The sequence below is a fragment of the Pieris brassicae genome, chromosome 4, assembly GCF_905147105.1.
Source record: "Pieris brassicae chromosome 4, ilPieBrab1.1, whole genome shotgun sequence".
NCBI lineage: Eukaryota > Metazoa > Arthropoda > Insecta > Lepidoptera > Pieridae > Pieris > Pieris brassicae.
The window spans coordinates 19,029,748-19,047,184 of record NC_059668.1 but is presented as its reverse complement, the minus strand read 5'-3'; the positions used below and the strand labels follow the sequence as shown (position 1 = coordinate 19,047,184).

Genomic DNA, 17,437 nt, shown 5'->3' with positions numbered 1-17,437 from the left:
CAAGATGTGTTCAGTAATTATGTCTAGCACAAGGCCTAAACCATAACATTTAGGAGCTTATTTGTTAAATGATAGCAATTATTCATTTTGAAAATGCGAGAGAATAAAGTAAACAAAAAATAAAACCATCCCATACTATAGTGACTCTCCTGTAATGATGTTATTAGTTTCATATTCTCTCACATTATCCTTTCTTACTAATTGGCTTTGATCGAAGATGCGTTCGCATATTAATAATATACGTTATACGTACTTATTGTGTTATCGTGTTAATTATAAAAATACACGGGTTGTGTTTGTAAGTAGATCTTTACGTAAAAATCTTTCAGGTTTCTTGCCTCATCGTGGCAGCCACAGCAGCCCCATATGGAGCAGAGATTGGAGCCATTTCAACCTTAGATAGTGTTGTAAGTATGCTTTTTTAACAAAAGTGTATAAGTATCGTTCAATGAGTATTACTTATTTTATAAAGAAGTAATTATAAAAAAAATAACAAGACTAATAATTCAATGTTCTTTCGATAATTCGATAATATCCTCAAACATTAGTAGGGCATTCCTTTTTAAATGTTAATTCTTATAGTCCGTGCCTCGTTACAACTTCAACTACGCTGTAAATGATCCCGTGACCGGCGACAACAAGCAGCAATCAGAAACCCGCGAAGGAGGCTATGTCAAGGGCTCCTACTCCCTCGCTGAGCCCGACGGCACTATCAGAATAGTGGACTACACCGCCGATCCCGTATCAGGCTTCAACGCTGTGGTCAGGAGAATCGGCCACGCGTCTCACCCACAAACTATCCGACCGGTCGTCACACAAGTCGCCACACCGGTCGTCACACAAGTCGCAACACCAGTTGTATCGCAAATCGCGCACGCACCTATCGCCACAGCGGCTGTTGCAACCAGCCAGATAGGTTACGAAAATGTTGGTTACAGCAACCTCGGTTACGATAACTACTTAGGAGGAAACCTTGGTTACAATGCTGGATATTCTGGATATGACTTGGGGTACAGCGGCCATGGCTCATGGAACCTAGGCCACGGAAGCTCATTCGGACACGGAAGCTCATTCGGACACGGAAGCTCATTCGGACACGGAAGCACATTAGGACATGGATACTACAGACGCTAAGACCACGTACAACTTAGTGATAAACTATTGCTTTTTCGCGTAAGCCGTAGGCCAATTGTGAATTACCAATAGTTATTAATGACCCTAAATTAAATGTACATACTGCGTATGACGCTTTTATTTGTCTTATATGCAATTTTATAAATAAAGCTTTTGTCATGAACAAGGATTATATATTAGAACACGTTTAAGTTGTTTTTTTAATTGATATCAATCGACGAAATTCTTTACACGCTTTGGAAACACCTATGCCGGTCCGGGAATAGATTCATATATAAGGAAATCTAAGAGATATATACCTGGACCTAACTTAACTTCCATGCATCAAAAACGGATTGTATCATTCGTTAAGTCTCGATTCGGAATTTTACCGTTAGATTGTAACTACGTGCATTAAGTCTCAAATAACAATACATCATTACATTTTTATATTGGTAGGTAAACATACGCCCTACACTAGCTATTATAGGTTCTTTTATAAATTCCTATTTATAAAATTGATATACTATACAGTGAACTCAGTTTATTAAGTCCATTTTATCATTTGTCAAGTCAGTCTCGTCGCTGTCAAATGTGTCAAACTTTACACAGATAAAATGGTTGAACAGTTCGTAAATCTAGATTAACGTTCAAGACTGTCCTTAGGGGATAAAATAATAAAACTCAACAATTAACTACACATTTATTTCCATAATAAACCATAAACACATCCACAGAGTAAATGCACGTCTTATTTGAGCGGGCGTTCTAGCTTTCACCAAATATGGTAATAAAATAATTTATCTACATACATTTATTCATAGACGCAGTGTTCATATTTAAAAATATCTCTATTAAAATAATTTTGTGAAAGCCCTTGAGAGATGCTCCATCAAACGCGTCACAGTTCCTGTCAAATTAGTTTTGTCATATTAAATTTGAATATAAAAGCTCAAATATTTAATATTAACTATTCTTATATCCACCCCATGTTTGAATTAAAGTCCTAACGAAAAACTTATAAACGTGACAAATGGCAACCCCAATCATTAATCTAACTAGTCACAAAAGATCTTCACTGCAATCAAATACAAGGCGTAATATACTCGTTAATATTTAAAAATATTTTTGCTTGATTTGTGACCTTTTGATTCGGGTTACATATTTAGATTTCAAATTTCGATGTACGGTTCGATTTTTGAAATTTCAAAAATTTACATTACGGTTCTAAATTCAAATGAAAAATCTTAGTGTCATTATGTAATGTCACTTGTGCAATGCGTTTACATTTTGCTAGTATTATCTTTGGAAGGAATTTATTTAATATGGATAATCAAACTTCAAAGGAAAATTATTACAGTTACGCTTCTATTGCATTTCTTATTTAGATTAAAAACATAGTTTCTTAAAGTTTGACATAACTTGAAAATCTGAAAAACTGTCTTCATACAAAAATTACTGCTAGCAAATATTAGATTAAAAATATATTGAACACATACGTATTATAAATATTATGTACGCTACGTTGGTGCGCCGACACGACCTTCACCGAAGAGCCAGAGACAGAACCGGTCTGCCAGATAGGCAAACAACATATCCGCTACTAGCACTTGTACTACGATTAGTCGATACTGTAACAAATATAATAATTTAATGTTTTCAACCTTGAAAACAACATAAAAAAAATATTTTCAATTATGCCGCAATTCATATTTATTTTCTAACCGGTATGAACTATGGGTACTTCGCTTCAACTTTATTTTTTATATCGTCAACTAATATTATAGAGGTAAGGTTTGTGAGGTTGTAGGGGGTAAACTCTAAATTCTACTGAACCGATTTTGACCGCAAATCACGTAATGAATTGTTAATTATACTATTTACCGTCAAAATCTGTTATAACGACCTCAAACTTCAAACTTCATATTTGGTCGTAAAAACCTAATACATAAAATTCAGGCGGGGCCTTTCAGTTTGGTCAATATAACCTGTATGTCGTTCTAAACATTGTTGTCGATTACTTAAAAAAAAATATCCTTGTGAAATAAAAAGTAATACATTCTATAAAAAAAACTATTGAGAAAATGTGATAAAATTAGCGGACAAAATACTTACGTCAGGCGGGAAATAGACAATTTCGAAGAGGTTAGTGAGGTCCGGGAAGATGCCAGCGGCTAGAGCGAGGACTGCTGCGCCTGAACACATGATACTGTACATCAACGGCTTGTTATCACGCAGACCTTCCATAAACGGCTCTCCCTGGAAACATTTAAATAAAAGTTACATTTTTATGATAAATTTTATTTCACTGTATTAAGCGAAGTAAATTTAAGTTAGGTCTATTACAAAAATCTGTGGCGGCGCTAGTTCTTAGTAACCTCCAATAGCCATAGCGATTGCGATCCCGACGGCAGTGTCAAGTTCAGGTGCCTTATCCCAAAGGTGCATCAGAAATTTACAAAAACGTTACATAGCACTGAAGTACATACGTGTTTAGATAATATATATATATATACCTAGGAGTTGAATTTAAAACAAACGCAAAGAAGCTTTTAATATATACATTGGAAATGGCGTTTCTACATTTTAAGGCAAAATTAACCGAGAATGCTTTTAAACTATTAACCTCTATTAAGAGAGATAGAGAGTATTTCAAGTGTGTTATCTTAATTAAATTGTGATAAAAATATAATATTTACCCGATAGTTTATAGCGAAAGTAGATATTTGTAGAGCCATAGAGATAATGTAGACGGTACTATTAAGAAGATCTGGCTTAAACGGACGTTCTTCATCTTCCTTTAAGTCCATGTCCAATTTTGGTGTGTTGTCTCTGAAAGTATTAAGAAATAGGTACAACAAAAAAATATTATAAGACATAAAAGTCACGAAATTTCAGTAAGAGTATAGTGAGAATCAAGACATAGCTAAATATGTGCTCCAGTATGTCAAATCCAATATCTTTTATATGCGATTATTGAAGCGCTGTTTCAACTCATTAATTATCCTAAAAACCTATCTACTATGTATTCTATAGGAGTAAGTGGATCCAAAATTTGCTTCCCATGAAAACAATAATTATTATGTGTATGATGCACATACTGCCGACTTAAGCATTTACAAGATAATTATAAATTATATATATTATGATTTTCATAGATATATTATGAGAAATGAATATATCAGGAATGTTGTTAACGTTATACATATTAATAAAAAATGGCGTGGCAATATAAATCAAATAAAACAAAAGAAATTCAGAAAAAAAATGGAAAAAAAAAATTAGTAAACGTTTATTAAACTTACCTATCCGGTGAGCGCAGAGTGGCCTCTTGTACGAGATATATGAGGCAGAGAAAATGCACCGCGAACTGAGTCAATACAGTCATTATTGTATACATATTGAAAATATTCGGCAGAGGGCGCTGTTTCGATAATTCTTTTAACGGCTGAAAATAACAAAATATATGATTTTATGTAAACGAATACAAACAAAGTTCATTTAATTTTAATTAAATCATTAAAGTTTCATCAGAGTTTATATTTTATATAGATATAATAACTCACTTTAGACCGTGATATGAAGAGGAAGCACGAAGCAAGCAAAATACTCTGTAGAGTCGCCTGAGTGTCGCTGAACTTGATACCATCGAGATACAACACCGACTGACTGTACGCCAGTATAAGGGCATTGAGAGCCAGAATTTTAAACATTTGGAGGGTAGTTACTAAAGTACAACGACCCTGTTTGATAATGTGACATACTGAAAATAAATTAAAGCCAGATTGGTTAATAGAACTTCATGAAACTATTCCGTTAAATGTTTTTCTTTTAATTAAAGCTAAACCTGAATCCAAATACGCATCGGGCGCGATCACAGATAAGGAAAATTGTTACTAGCTATAGACTATGGAACCTAACTACAAAAAATCATAATAGAAACTCCTTGGATACCAACTTCGTGGTATTTACCTCTGACCGTTATGAACATTATTGTTTTGTTTGTTGATGTTATAATATTTTGTATTACATATTAAATTAAAATATTCAATAAAAATTCTTATCATACAATAGTTTTCAGACTTTCAAGAATGATTCAAATTTCTTAATATTAGAGAAACAAACTTAAAAAAACTGAACTTACTACAAAATATACTAGACAATCTGCTAGTAAACGGAGCGGCAACACTCGCGTCTCCCAATCTCACAAATTGCGGTTGGTCTTCCTCTTCTAACTTCTTCATGGCCCTGCGCAGACGCATGGCTGCTTCAGCCCTAGCTTCAGCGCGAGGGTCTCTAGGCCCCGTCAACCGACGTGGAAGTTCAGGTTCTGGTTTTTCTTCTCGAGGTTTCTCCTTCGCCCTTTCCGGTGCGTTTGGCAGAATCGCAACACCCACCTGAAGCATTAAATTTATTTTATATTACAAAGAGACTAGATCAGTCATATTTGTCGACAATAGATGGCGTTAATAGCAACATTTCAATACACTCTAATCATAACATAACATTGACAACTTAACTGTAATTAAAAAAGCATTTAAAATATCGAGCTATGCGAATATTAAATCATTTCCGACTGTAAATCAAATATTAAAAAAATATTTTAAAATTGTTTTTATTTTATTTTATTAAGTATACATACAGACAATAAAGGGTCTACTTACATCAGCATGTTTCAGGGCACCAACATCATTTGTACCATCCCCACACATTAGTGTCACATAGCCAAGAGAATTCAGAGTCACTATAACAAATTCCTTTTGTTTTGGTGCAAATCTAGCAAAAACTTTAATATTTGGAATGATGTCAATCAAGAACTTATGATATTGTTCAATTAGGAATGTCAAACCCTCCCCTGTTATACATAAATCATATTTGGCAGTCAACTCTTTGGGTGTTTTAAAATGCTGCACTGGCAGGTCTACACTATTGTCAATAGATTTCCAACTCCAATCATTATTTGTTTTACTCAAAATAAGCAGATCATTTTTCTGAGTAAACTTGAGTTCTTTAGCGACATGACATGCTGTCAGAGGGTTATCCCCTGTAATCATTACCACGGAATGTGATGCATTCACGATCTCTGCTATAGCCTTCTTAGAGTCAGTTTTCAGAGGACATGATATTATTACAAAGCCAACAAATGTTAGATCTGATTCAACATCGTCTCTTGATAATTCTCTTATATCTTGAGAACTCATTTTGCCTAAACTTCTATAACCTAATGCTAACACTCTCGCGCCTCGTCTGGATAAGGTCAAATAAACGTCGTCATAATGTTCAGGAACTTCTTTCAGCATTGTTTTTATAGTTTCCGGTGCCCCCTTCACACTGCTTATATAGTGTGTTTCTACAAAACCTCTTTCAGTGACCTGATAACCGGCTACTACTGACATCCTTTTTAAAGCACTAGCAAAATGATTTCTATGAACAATCTTTAAGCCTGGAGATTTTCCCTTCTTTGGTACGACAGCATCACCTTTAGTTAAATTCCATTCTGCTGCCTTTAAAGTTGCTTTTTCTAGGGGATCACCAACTACTCCATCATCTAATTGAACTAGAGAATGACAGGTTGCCAAAACTTGAATTGTCTCCAAAGGTGCTTGTGACAAAGGAATCACAGTTGCATCTGTGTGGTCTGCTACTCCTGCTATGCCTTCCACTACCAAATTATCACTAGTTAAAGTACCAGTTTTGTCAAAACAACAGATTTCAACTTTTCCAGCAAAAGGAATTCTAAAAGGCTCAGTACAGAACACAGCTAACTTCGACAGAGACAGTAGAGAAGTATTAACAGCCAATGATAATTCTATGGGTAGTTCAGGAGGAACAACTGATGTTAATATCAAAGCACATTCCAAAAATAATTTATATCTATTTCTTTCTGGATCTTCAGATCCCTTAATCCAAACATAGGCTGCAGCAGCAATGGCAAATATTAACAAGAATAATATAAAACCAAAGGTTTCTAAATTGTTAGCAGTTACTCTTTTAACTCCAAATAAAATTGTCCTCAAAAGTTTTCCTTGTGATGTATTGAAACCGTTACGTATAACATAACCTATACATCCATTGTCAGGTGCTTTAAGACCAGATGACACATTTTTACCAGGTGATGAGTGTTGTACAATTTTTGTGCCACCAAAGAGAACATGCAATTTGCCATCTCCTTCTGGTTCTAAACATAGTTTGGTGTCCTTGTTGTTTTCAAGAGGTTCTTTCATTTGAGGCACACTTTCACCAGTCAGCATTGATTCATCAACTATACAGGAACCTCTAAGTAAAACAATATCACATGGAACTAGGTTATCATTGACAGAACGAGTGAGAGAAACAATATCTCCAGGGAGCAACTGATCACTCATGATTTGGCGCCATCTTCTGTTTCTATAAACATTTATATTATAAGGCTTGTTACCCATTTTTCTTATTTCAGCCATATTTCTCAATTGTTGCTGGACTAATGTGCATTCAAACATCACCAGCATGACAAGGGTAAATATAGAATAATACCAATATTTGTCCAAACACCAGAGACCTACACAAAATACTTGAAATACAAAAAAGGGTGCAGTTGCCCTTTCTTTAAATAATTCCATAAATTCTGGTACTACCTGAAACATAAGAGTAAGTATTCACAATTAAAAATATCATAAGGTTAAATCATGAATTCTATATTATTTATCTATATAATATATATTTTACCATAATCATTTCATTTTTTCCAAACTCCTTCTCAGCTAATTCTATAGATTCATCATCAGAGTATCCTTTTGAATCTAAATACTCTTCATATTGTTTATTCACAGGAAAAACCACAGATTGAAATTTTTTTTTGTCCCAATCATAAACATACTTGCTTTTTTGAAAAACAAACCACACATCTGGTTTAGCCTCACCTCTTTTAGTTGACTGAAAAATAAGTTCAATAATTCAGTTACACACACAACTAAAAATTAATTAAGTAATGTCTGAGTCTAGATAATAAAATAAGAAAGTAATTTGTAGTAGGCTGTGTCAATGTTAAACTAATTAAAAACTAAGTTAAAAAGATACTACTACTGATCCTTAAAAAGATGTAACAATTTTGATAGGTGCTTTAAAAACATCAAAATTTCATCAAATCCCTCTTGTTTCTCCGTTGTCATCATATTTATTGCATACCTTTGTATGATGAAGTCTAACAATTTCTGGAAATCCATTGTTAGATGTTGGTACCACTTTTACTATCTCGGCACGAATGGGATCACTTTCCTTAAAATTTGAAAATAAATTAATATATATTACCAAATATTTTAATTAAAGGAAAGAGGCGCTTGCGCAACTTACCGGTGAGCACGATAGAAAACATTGTATGTGAACACTCCAGTAACAACATAGGCATATTAAAATTTGTATGCTTGCCACAACAGCAACAGTTACAAATCCAGCCTCAAAGTTTTCGTCAAAATTGTATACAAATATCCAACAATAGAAGATTATAGGATATATGATTAGAAATGGCAATATAGTTCCTTGCAATACTGTAGCTACTGGTTTAAATAACTGTGTATATTGAACTAAATCGTCGAGCGACGACTGCTTATTTAGTACCATTTTTAAAACTTTGTGAACTAAATTAAATTTGAGATAAAATAAATGTTTACATTAAAATCAATACTCGCATTAACATGGTACAGCACTTTAAGCACCTACTTTAATTCAAGGAAACTGTAAATCATGAGGAATTATAATTTAATCGTATCCAAAAACTATCTAATGTGTGACACAGTAATAAGTGGTAGCCACGGGATGAAGGATCGTTTAAATTTGACTTATGAGTATTGACGTGCACATGACACAATTAAGGTATTCAGTGGAATCTGTAACTCGAAATCGTCAGTGAGTCAATAAAAATTGCCATTCCCTTTCGCTGAACCTCCAAATTCGCGGCATCTCCAATTATTTAGACTTTTCAACTCGAACAAAATGTTATTTTCCTACGAAGTATTCATAATACATATTTATACTCTATAACTCCAATTTCAAGAAGGAAACTCAGTAAGTCGTAGTTACTATTCCTTGAAACTCCACAAAATAATAGAAATAAAATCCAAAATGAATGTTCGGGTTCGGTGCTTCTAATGTATTGTTTTTGAGCAACGAATGAATACATTCATAAAACTTTCTTAACGTACGTAACGTTTATAAAAAATCTGTTTATTGTTTACATCAAAAGAAGATATCGGATTTTTTAGTCTACAGTTAATTAATATGTACTTCGTTATAATATGTAAAAAATATATACTACATAGCTTTAGTTGAATTGTTATTCAAATTCGACTCTCGAATCTAAAAATACACTAAGAAATCGCGCGTCTGTAAATATTGTGAAGCGAGCAGCGATTCTGAACAAAAAACGATATGAAACATAAGCAACCAAGGTTTTCTCTGAAGCTTGCGCGTTTAAAAATAATTATTTATTGAATATACGGCACTATTCAATGGCAACATTAATTATAGATACAACTTTCTTTACTTTTGTCACAATTTATAACCAATAGTGTCCAGTCAGACACTTCACATACATTACTAGTCAATTTTTGGTCTCGCCCCTCCTGCTGTTTGATCAAACTCTAAGGGCCTTTACAGCTCAGCTCAGGCTGTTTTGGCGAGCGTTGCTCGGCCTGAAATAGATTATAGTTATAGCAGCATGATATGTTTTTACATATTTGATATTATAATCAAGCGATACATTATAATATTGTGAGGCACATAAAGTAGCGAATGTAGTCACTCCAATCATGAAATCTTCTAGATGCAGCGATAACTAAATAAATCGAATCTGTGGCCTCTTCATCTGTGGACTTGACGTTTCGTCAGAAACTCAGAATGAAAAGCGCGCGAATCTTTTAGTTGCTACTTGCTACAAGTTTTGAAACAATTTTTAAACAGTTAAGTATATTCTAATCTTAGAGCACACAACAATCATGGATTTTAAAATAAAGAGGAAATCTACAAAATCTGTTATAGCAGGAGGGCTTTTAGAGACTTATCCGCATGATCTCCAAATGTATAAACTCCCACCTGTCGGAGACATTAGCTTACAGGAATTTGAAACTCTAGCTTTGGAAAGACTAACATTGTTAAGATGTTTAGCAACTGCAACAACATTAAAGGGATTGAGATTATATTCAGAAGAATGGTGCGATTTTATTTTGGGTGATTTAAAAAGCCAAGGATTAAAATATTATGTCAAACTTTGTGAAAAGTCAGGTTGCAGTACCCAAGACGTAGATTTACAAGCACGGCGAAAGGACCATATTGCTCACTTTATCCTGAGGCTTGCTTATTGCAGAACAGAAGAATTGCGGAGATGGTTTATTTCTAGAGAAATAGAGCTATTTCGAATGCGTTTTATGACTATGAAAGGTGATTCTGTAGATAATTTTTTTACTATTAATAATTTATGCTACACTAATATATCCGAAGAAGAAAAAGATGAACTTATTATAAATTTACGAGAGTCAACACACCATCCAAACATTGATAAGATGAAATTTTACAAGGTAAAATTTTTTGAAGTACTTGATTTGGTAAAAACAAGAAAAGTATACTTAAAGGATGGGTATGCATATATTCCACATAAAGACTTTATATCCGTATTGTCAGCACAATACAGAGTCCATTTAAGACAGAGTCTTGCTATTGCATGTCACCATCTTGGTGAGGTAGAACAAGATGAAAGGTTAGTATCTTTATTAAAAGGATTACATCAATCATATACTGGCAATGATTACAGTGACTCAAAGTCTGTTATTCCTATAGAAAGTCTTGATACATTGTCTATAAAGTCTTTTCCACTTTGTATGCGTCAACTACACGAGTTCCTTAGATCGACACATCATCTTAAACATGGAGGCAGATTACAATATGGATTATTCTTAAAAGGAATTGGTGTGACGCTGGAAGATTCTCTTAAATTCTGGAGACAAGAATTTACCAAAGTTATGGATTTAGATAAGTTTGAAAAACAATATTCTTACAATGTAAGATATAACTATGGTAAAGAAGGAAGTAAGAAGAATTATTCACCATTTAATTGTTTGAAAATAATAAACAATAATGTGGGCCCTGGGGAATGCCATGGGTGTCCCTTTAAACATAGTGATGCAAATGTGTTAAAAAATAAACTGAAAGGTTATGGATTTGAACAACAAGGTATTTTATAACCAATATCATATTTTACTTCTCTTTTAGTTATACAGTGCAAACTCTGTATAGTGACACTGAAGGAACTGTGCATTTTATGGTGTTACAGAGAGTTGTTGTTAAATAGAAGAAAAACATTTAAATAATCCATGATTCCTACTTATTAGTCATGCTTCACAACAGTCTACACATGCAGGCAATCCCAATTTGTAAACAAAAGAACAAATTTCTTATAAGGTTTGTATGCATGTAGCTGACAGTCAAGTTTATTGTGGGCTACGAAAATAAAGCAACTCAAGACTACACACAGCTACGCAGTTTTTACTTATTTTAGCAACTTAAAAAGTACTCTTACTCAATTTTTGTTGTTATTGAGAGAGGGTGTATCATCGTATGGAAGATTGATTGATTGATATTGATGGTTTAGGGCATTTGTCGTTGAAACAGGGGATGTTACATGGAGTTTACACTGTATTTGACATTTATAACATTTTGATGAAATACTTAAATAAAATATTTATGTAATTACTTATTTAATAATTGTTACAGCTCTACACGATGTGGTTGATTTAGCAAAACGAGGCCATTACCAAATAGCCTGCAGCAAGTATTTTGATGTGGTACAAAGTTGTAACATTGGTTTAGGTATTAATCATCCCAACCAATATTTCGAAGAGAGTCAGAAACTACTTAAAGGAGATATAAAATCAGAACCCAAAAAGGATATTAAACCAATTATAAAGGATGAGATAAATGACATAGAAGAAATGGATTTTGATGAAAACTTTAAATGAAACTAGTTTTTAATAAAGATTATTTGTCTTTAATTACTAAATTTATTTGTGCCTAATTGATCTATTTCCTTTTTACATACATGGCTCTCTTTGTCATTCTACCACAATATAATCCAAATATAAAAATTAAACCTATAATTGAAAAACCTACAACTAAGAAATACTTTTTTGAAGGTGAAGATGAGATTTCATTATAAACATCTCCTATATTTTCTACAACATTTACCTGAAAACAAAAAGTTATTAATTTAATGTTGAAGTGTTTTCTGGAACAATTACATAAAAAAGGACAACAAAGACTATCAATTACTTACAGCTGCCACATATCTGTACATTTCTAATCTACTTGATAATTCTTTTTGACATTCTGTTTCAAGCTTTCTACTACTATCATTTAAAATGATCTTTAAACATTTTAAACCTGAAAGTATAATTTAAAGTTTTTAATAACAGTTAAATAATAATAATAGGTTCGGGAAAAAGTTTCTTCGCATTTTTTAAGACAAACCACAACATTTTTAATATAGTTTATTCACATTTAACTAAAGCGTTTAGGTAGCATTTTGCCATATATAGGGAGACGATCCCATTGCTATATAAATTTTGAGGATTCTGACCAAAATACCGCGACGGTTGGATTTGGCAGTCCTCTCGTAAGATCACGAAACACTGCTTAAAGAATTCTGAAGAGACCGAAACAGGTGGAAATCTGAATCTCTAGTCAGGACTATACGGCCGATGCATTAACACCTCCTTATTTTTGCCGAGTGGCTAAAGATGTGTGAGATCTAGCGTTATCTTGATGAAAAAACCACACCCCTTCTGTTGATTAATTCCGACGAGAGAGAGAGCATCTTTGACATCAAAATTTCCGTATTGAAAACGCATAAACTAAATTTGTGCTAATCTCACAGACACTGCACTAGGTCCATAAACAGCGAATTTTTCCCGCAGATTCACTCATCTTGCCAGTACGAAAAATAAATAAAAATCACACATTTTCCTAATTTTAATTTGGGATTACCTTCTTTAAAATGTAAACTTTTAATGATGCCTAAACCAGCCAGATAGCCAAAAAGATTTTTTTTACAAGTTCATACACTACAATTCGAAAAGATTTTTCCCCAAACTATACTACATATACTATACTTAACCAAAATTTAATTTTGATATAACGTTTACTATCATAGGCTTGCAGGCAGGTTAAGTAGAATGGTGTTAGAGAATTCTCTGATGTATGAATTAATATAAAAATTTGCTTACGTCTTCCCGCTCCATGCTCTAAATCTTTACAGTACTTGAGTAAGTCTAAAGCACAAGCTCTTTCCAACAATGGGTCAGCCTCGATGTCTACTTCTGTTTCTTCTATAATTTGTACCACCTCTCTTGCACATTCTGCTGATACTATTTTGTGATTTAAAAGAGCATTCTTTAAACATTCCTCTACCTGAAAGTGCAAAACAGTTAATTATGTTTTCCTTTTTCTATACAACAAAAAAAAATACTAAATCATTCACTACCTGGCCATCTGAATTTGTTATTGAATCATTTGGAATGGCACAAATAGTTTGAATTTCTGCTTTGCATAGTTTTCCAAGCAGAGGATCAAGGCGATAGTTTAATGCTTGTTCTTTAAGAACATTTGCAAGCTCATTCTCACATGTTTTCTCCAATTTTAGCTCTCGAAATTTTTCTTTTAAACAGTATAATACTTTTCCTTGTAACTCAATATCTTGTGGCTCATTTACTAGAAAAGAAAAGGTTACAATTTCGGATAGGGTATGTAACATTAATAATTATGCTTCTATTAATATTACTTACATATAATTGGAGAGCAATATTTATGAATATCTCCTTTACAAGCATTTTGTAAGTTGTTGTTAAACCGATAATCCAAGTTTTGTTCAATCATTCTGTTTGTTATGACATACTTACAGTTCTTATTGAAGTCTGTTTCATCACGATGTGCCTTAAAACAAGCAAAAAGCTACTGTAACTTAACTAAATATAAGCATTTTTTATGTTTTAGCCCAAACCATTGCACAAACTTTTCATTTATTCACATGGACATTGAATGAAACTTATGAAAGCCTTTTAAGAATGATATCATTGTGCAAACCAGTTTAGTAGTAGTAAGTATGAGAAATTGAAAAAATTGCATATTAGTTTTAATTTTGACTGTTTTCTTTTGCCCAAGTAAGATTAAGCTATCTTACAATGTATGTTTACCTTTAAGCAATCTAAAAGAACTGTAGGCTCTGTATTATGACAATATAAATCTATCATATCACTACAAGTAGTTATCAAATGATAGTCTATTGCATTATCTGTAAATTCTTGTTTTCTTACTACAAATATTGCTCTTTTACAAGGAGCACTCAATCCAGACTTTGCTGTCTGAAGACATTCCAATGCAGCTGATTCTCCATGAGGAATGTTAGAACAATATGCATTTAAGTCTTTTTTACATGCTTCTTTAAGTTCTGGATCCAGATCTACATTTTCTTTTTGTTGAAACAGCTGACTTCTTAATTGTTGACGGCACTCTTTATAAATTGTATGCTTCCTTTTGCTGATTGTGTCATTTCTGACTATTTCACTTAAACAAGTCACAACCTGACTTTTAGTTTGTGCTTTTGGACAAAACCTTACTACATAAGACTTACAAGCATTTTTAAACTTTCTGGTAAATCTGTAATTTTTCAAAGAAATCAACTGTTCATGCTCAATTGCTGCCCTGCACTTTAAATTTGCTTTTATTTCTGGATCATTCTTATGTCTGATGAGGCAGTCCAAAACATCATCATCGTCTGATTTACTTTTAAGTTCAGATGAACATAGTTTTTCTATAGGAACTCTACAGTTTGTACCAACTATGGCATTCAGTTCAATATGACCACTTTGAGTCTCAGTAAAATTTGTCACAACTTCTTTACATTTAGATGACAGTTCTTTGATTTTACTTTGTAAACATTGAATTTCTTCTCCTTTACCTGTATTTTCATAACAAAGATTAGCCAAATCGTCCATACAGGTATCTGCTATTTCTGGTAGAAGATCAACACTCACAGCTCTTTGTCTCATAACTCTTCTAATTTGTTGTTCACAGGCTGGTTGCAATATTCCTTTTAACTCTGAGTCATAAGCATAATTATATAAGCATGGTAAGATGAGAGGGTCTTTTTGAGACTGATGTTCGCTGGCATCAGCCCATTGTAGTTTAGCTTTACATTGAGTGACTGCATCATATCTACAAGCTCTGTATAACTGTGGATCCAGCTTAAAATCTCTTGATATAAAATATTGTATCTGTATCAGTGCTGTTTCACACTCTGCACTCATTAAAGCTGTGCCAAGTTTTTCCATAAGGCATGACATTACTCTGCCATTACCCCCATTAACTTCTCCACAAGCTTTATCAACAATAGGTTTACAAGCTTTGCGTAAAATTGGATCTACTCTCCAATCTTCTCCAGGATTCGCCTCTTGTACTAGTATCTCTAGTGACTTTTGACATGTAGCACTTATTCTTCGTTCTTTACGTTTTCTGGGTCTTGCATGTTCCATTAAACAATGTATTGTCTTACCACCACCTTCCACACCTTTACATAACATTGTTATATCATTGGCACAACTTTGCATCAACTCTGGGGATAGTCTATAGTCATCCATAAGCATCTTTCTGTGGTCTGTCATCTCAGCCACACATTCTGCCGCTAAATTAGTAGTGCCATTTCTTGCAACATTTTCTAAACAGAGTAAAATTTGTGCAAGACGCACATCCTTATCATCAACAATGCCTTTGCGACAATGATATTTTCTAATATCTTCTTTACAAGATTTTACCAAACCTTTGCTCATTTTATAATTTAATACAATGTTTCTTTGGGCATAAAATAATTGATCTTGACATCTTTTTGTCATACCTGTAAAAATATTAACACTAATTATAACAACTTTGAGTATAATATTTGGTTTCATAAAAAAGAAGTTCTTACCATTTTCATATTTATGTCTAATGAGACATTTATACATTAAAAGAGACCCAGGAACTTCATCTGGACAGAAGTTTCGTTGATCAATATTACATACAGCAAATACTAATTTATCTAATTGTAGAGAATTATATTTAATTTCTTCAAGTGATGTGATTTCAGATTGACATTCAGGTCTTAATTTTTGTTCATGATTCTGAATACATCTCAATGTATGCATTTGGGAAAGTGTTTTTGGATCTGGAGGTATTCGACCACAAGATAGTGCTTGTATATCATCATAACAGTTTTTAACAAACGTATTTGTTATCTGCCAATCATTAAACATCAAGATCTCTATTTTAGTAATGGTTTTAAGACATAATTTATTTTTTACACTTGGTTTTCTTTTTAACACACAATCAATAATAGTACCAATTGAATTTAAACAATCTAAAATAATGGGTTCCTCCAGACAGGCTTCTTTCAATTTAGTTTCAAGAAAATTGTTGTCAAGTAAATCTAATTGATGGAGCCATATTTTGTGTTGGCATATAAATGGCAACTGAGTTTTGTTACTTCGAGTAATATTTATAGTGCATGACAAAAGAGCTAAATCCTCGTCTAAATGGGAACACTGTTTCTCAAAGGGTCCACAATCTCTTAAATCTTCCTTATATTGTTCAATGGACGATTTCAGTGTTCCATGCTGTGCACTCAAAGCACATAAAAATATATCAAAAAACAGAAAAGACCAGATATTGAAATAATTCTGCATCTTATGAAGCCGGCAGGACCTTATTCTTACGTCTGAAAATTAGAGGACATTACAAGTGTAATAAATATTTTGTTTTTTCGAAGTGTTAAAAAAACTATGCTTATTTTAATCTAACTACACAATAATAATTTTAAGAATTGTAGAATGAAAAATTTATTTTTTTAGATAGCAAAATACAAAATACAACTACACTAACTTCAAGCATAATATTGTGCAAAATTGTATTTTCAAACCAGTTAACACAGATTAATTATTAGCGAAAACTAGTAACGAGTAACTACAGAATAAAGTACCATAGACTATATAGATTATAGATGCAACCACTTGGTGGTTTGTCTAAAGTTATTGCTAGGTAGGGAAAAGTATTACTTGCTAGACTAGAAAGAATATCTTGCTTATAAGTTAAAAAATTTCAAGACAATTTCACTAATTTGTATTGTAAAATTGATTTGTTGGTATGTCCAGTTCTCTAGTCGAAACTGGCTCATTGGCTAGTATACTAATTATAGTTACTGTATATATTAATAAGCCAGTATTCTGTAGCTAGAACTTCGAAGGCACTCTGTCCCCTCCGAGTCTAGAGGAGC

At 33.0% G+C, this 17,437-nt stretch overlaps 3 protein-coding genes across 5 annotated transcripts; 1 reads left to right on the top strand and 2 right to left on the bottom strand.

Moving 5' to 3' along the window:
* Window positions 1-1,801: 1,801 nt before the first annotated feature.
* On the bottom strand, window positions 1,802-8,916 carry LOC123708667 (endoplasmic reticulum transmembrane helix translocase). Of its 2 annotated transcripts, XM_045659489.1 has the most exons (11): window positions 8,443-8,916; window positions 8,278-8,367; window positions 7,819-8,025; window positions 5,778-7,727; window positions 5,258-5,510; window positions 4,680-4,876; window positions 4,419-4,561; window positions 3,813-3,945; window positions 3,229-3,372; window positions 2,613-2,744; window positions 1,802-2,023 (listed from the first exon to the last, which is right to left on the bottom strand). In XM_045659489.1, exons 1-10 carry the CDS (start codon window positions 8,707-8,709, stop codon window positions 2,634-2,636), a joined length of 3,495 nt encoding a protein of 1,164 aa, XP_045515445.1. In that variant the 5' UTR covers window positions 8,710-8,916; the 3' UTR covers window positions 1,802-2,023; window positions 2,613-2,633. The 2 variants fall into 2 exon arrangements, with proteins under 2 accessions (XP_045515445.1, XP_045515444.1); XM_045659488.1 differs by having other exon boundaries at window positions 1,802-2,744.
* Window positions 8,917-9,010: 94 nt separating this feature from the next.
* Window positions 9,011-12,128, top strand: LOC123708670 (DNA primase large subunit). 2 transcript variants are annotated; one of them, XM_045659492.1, is made up of 3 exons: window positions 9,011-9,153; window positions 9,911-11,313; window positions 11,854-12,128. In XM_045659492.1, the coding sequence occupies exons 2-3, from the start codon at window positions 10,083-10,085 to the stop codon at window positions 12,096-12,098; spliced, it is 1,476 nt and encodes a 491-aa protein (XP_045515448.1). In that variant the 5' UTR covers window positions 9,011-9,153; window positions 9,911-10,082; the 3' UTR covers window positions 12,099-12,128. The 2 variants fall into 2 exon arrangements, with proteins under 2 accessions (XP_045515448.1, XP_045515447.1); XM_045659491.1 differs by lacking the exon at window positions 9,011-9,153 and having other exon boundaries at window positions 9,416-11,313.
* Window positions 12,111-17,109, bottom strand: LOC123708669 (Golgi apparatus protein 1). Its single transcript, XM_045659490.1, has 8 exons — window positions 17,047-17,109; window positions 16,097-16,882; window positions 14,328-16,024; window positions 13,920-14,067; window positions 13,619-13,845; window positions 13,362-13,545; window positions 12,413-12,519; window positions 12,111-12,324 (listed from the first exon to the last, which is right to left on the bottom strand). Exons 2-8 carry the CDS (start codon window positions 16,848-16,850, stop codon window positions 12,160-12,162), a joined length of 3,282 nt encoding a protein of 1,093 aa, XP_045515446.1. The 5' UTR covers window positions 16,851-16,882; window positions 17,047-17,109; the 3' UTR covers window positions 12,111-12,159.
* Window positions 17,110-17,437: the final 328 nt, after the last annotated feature.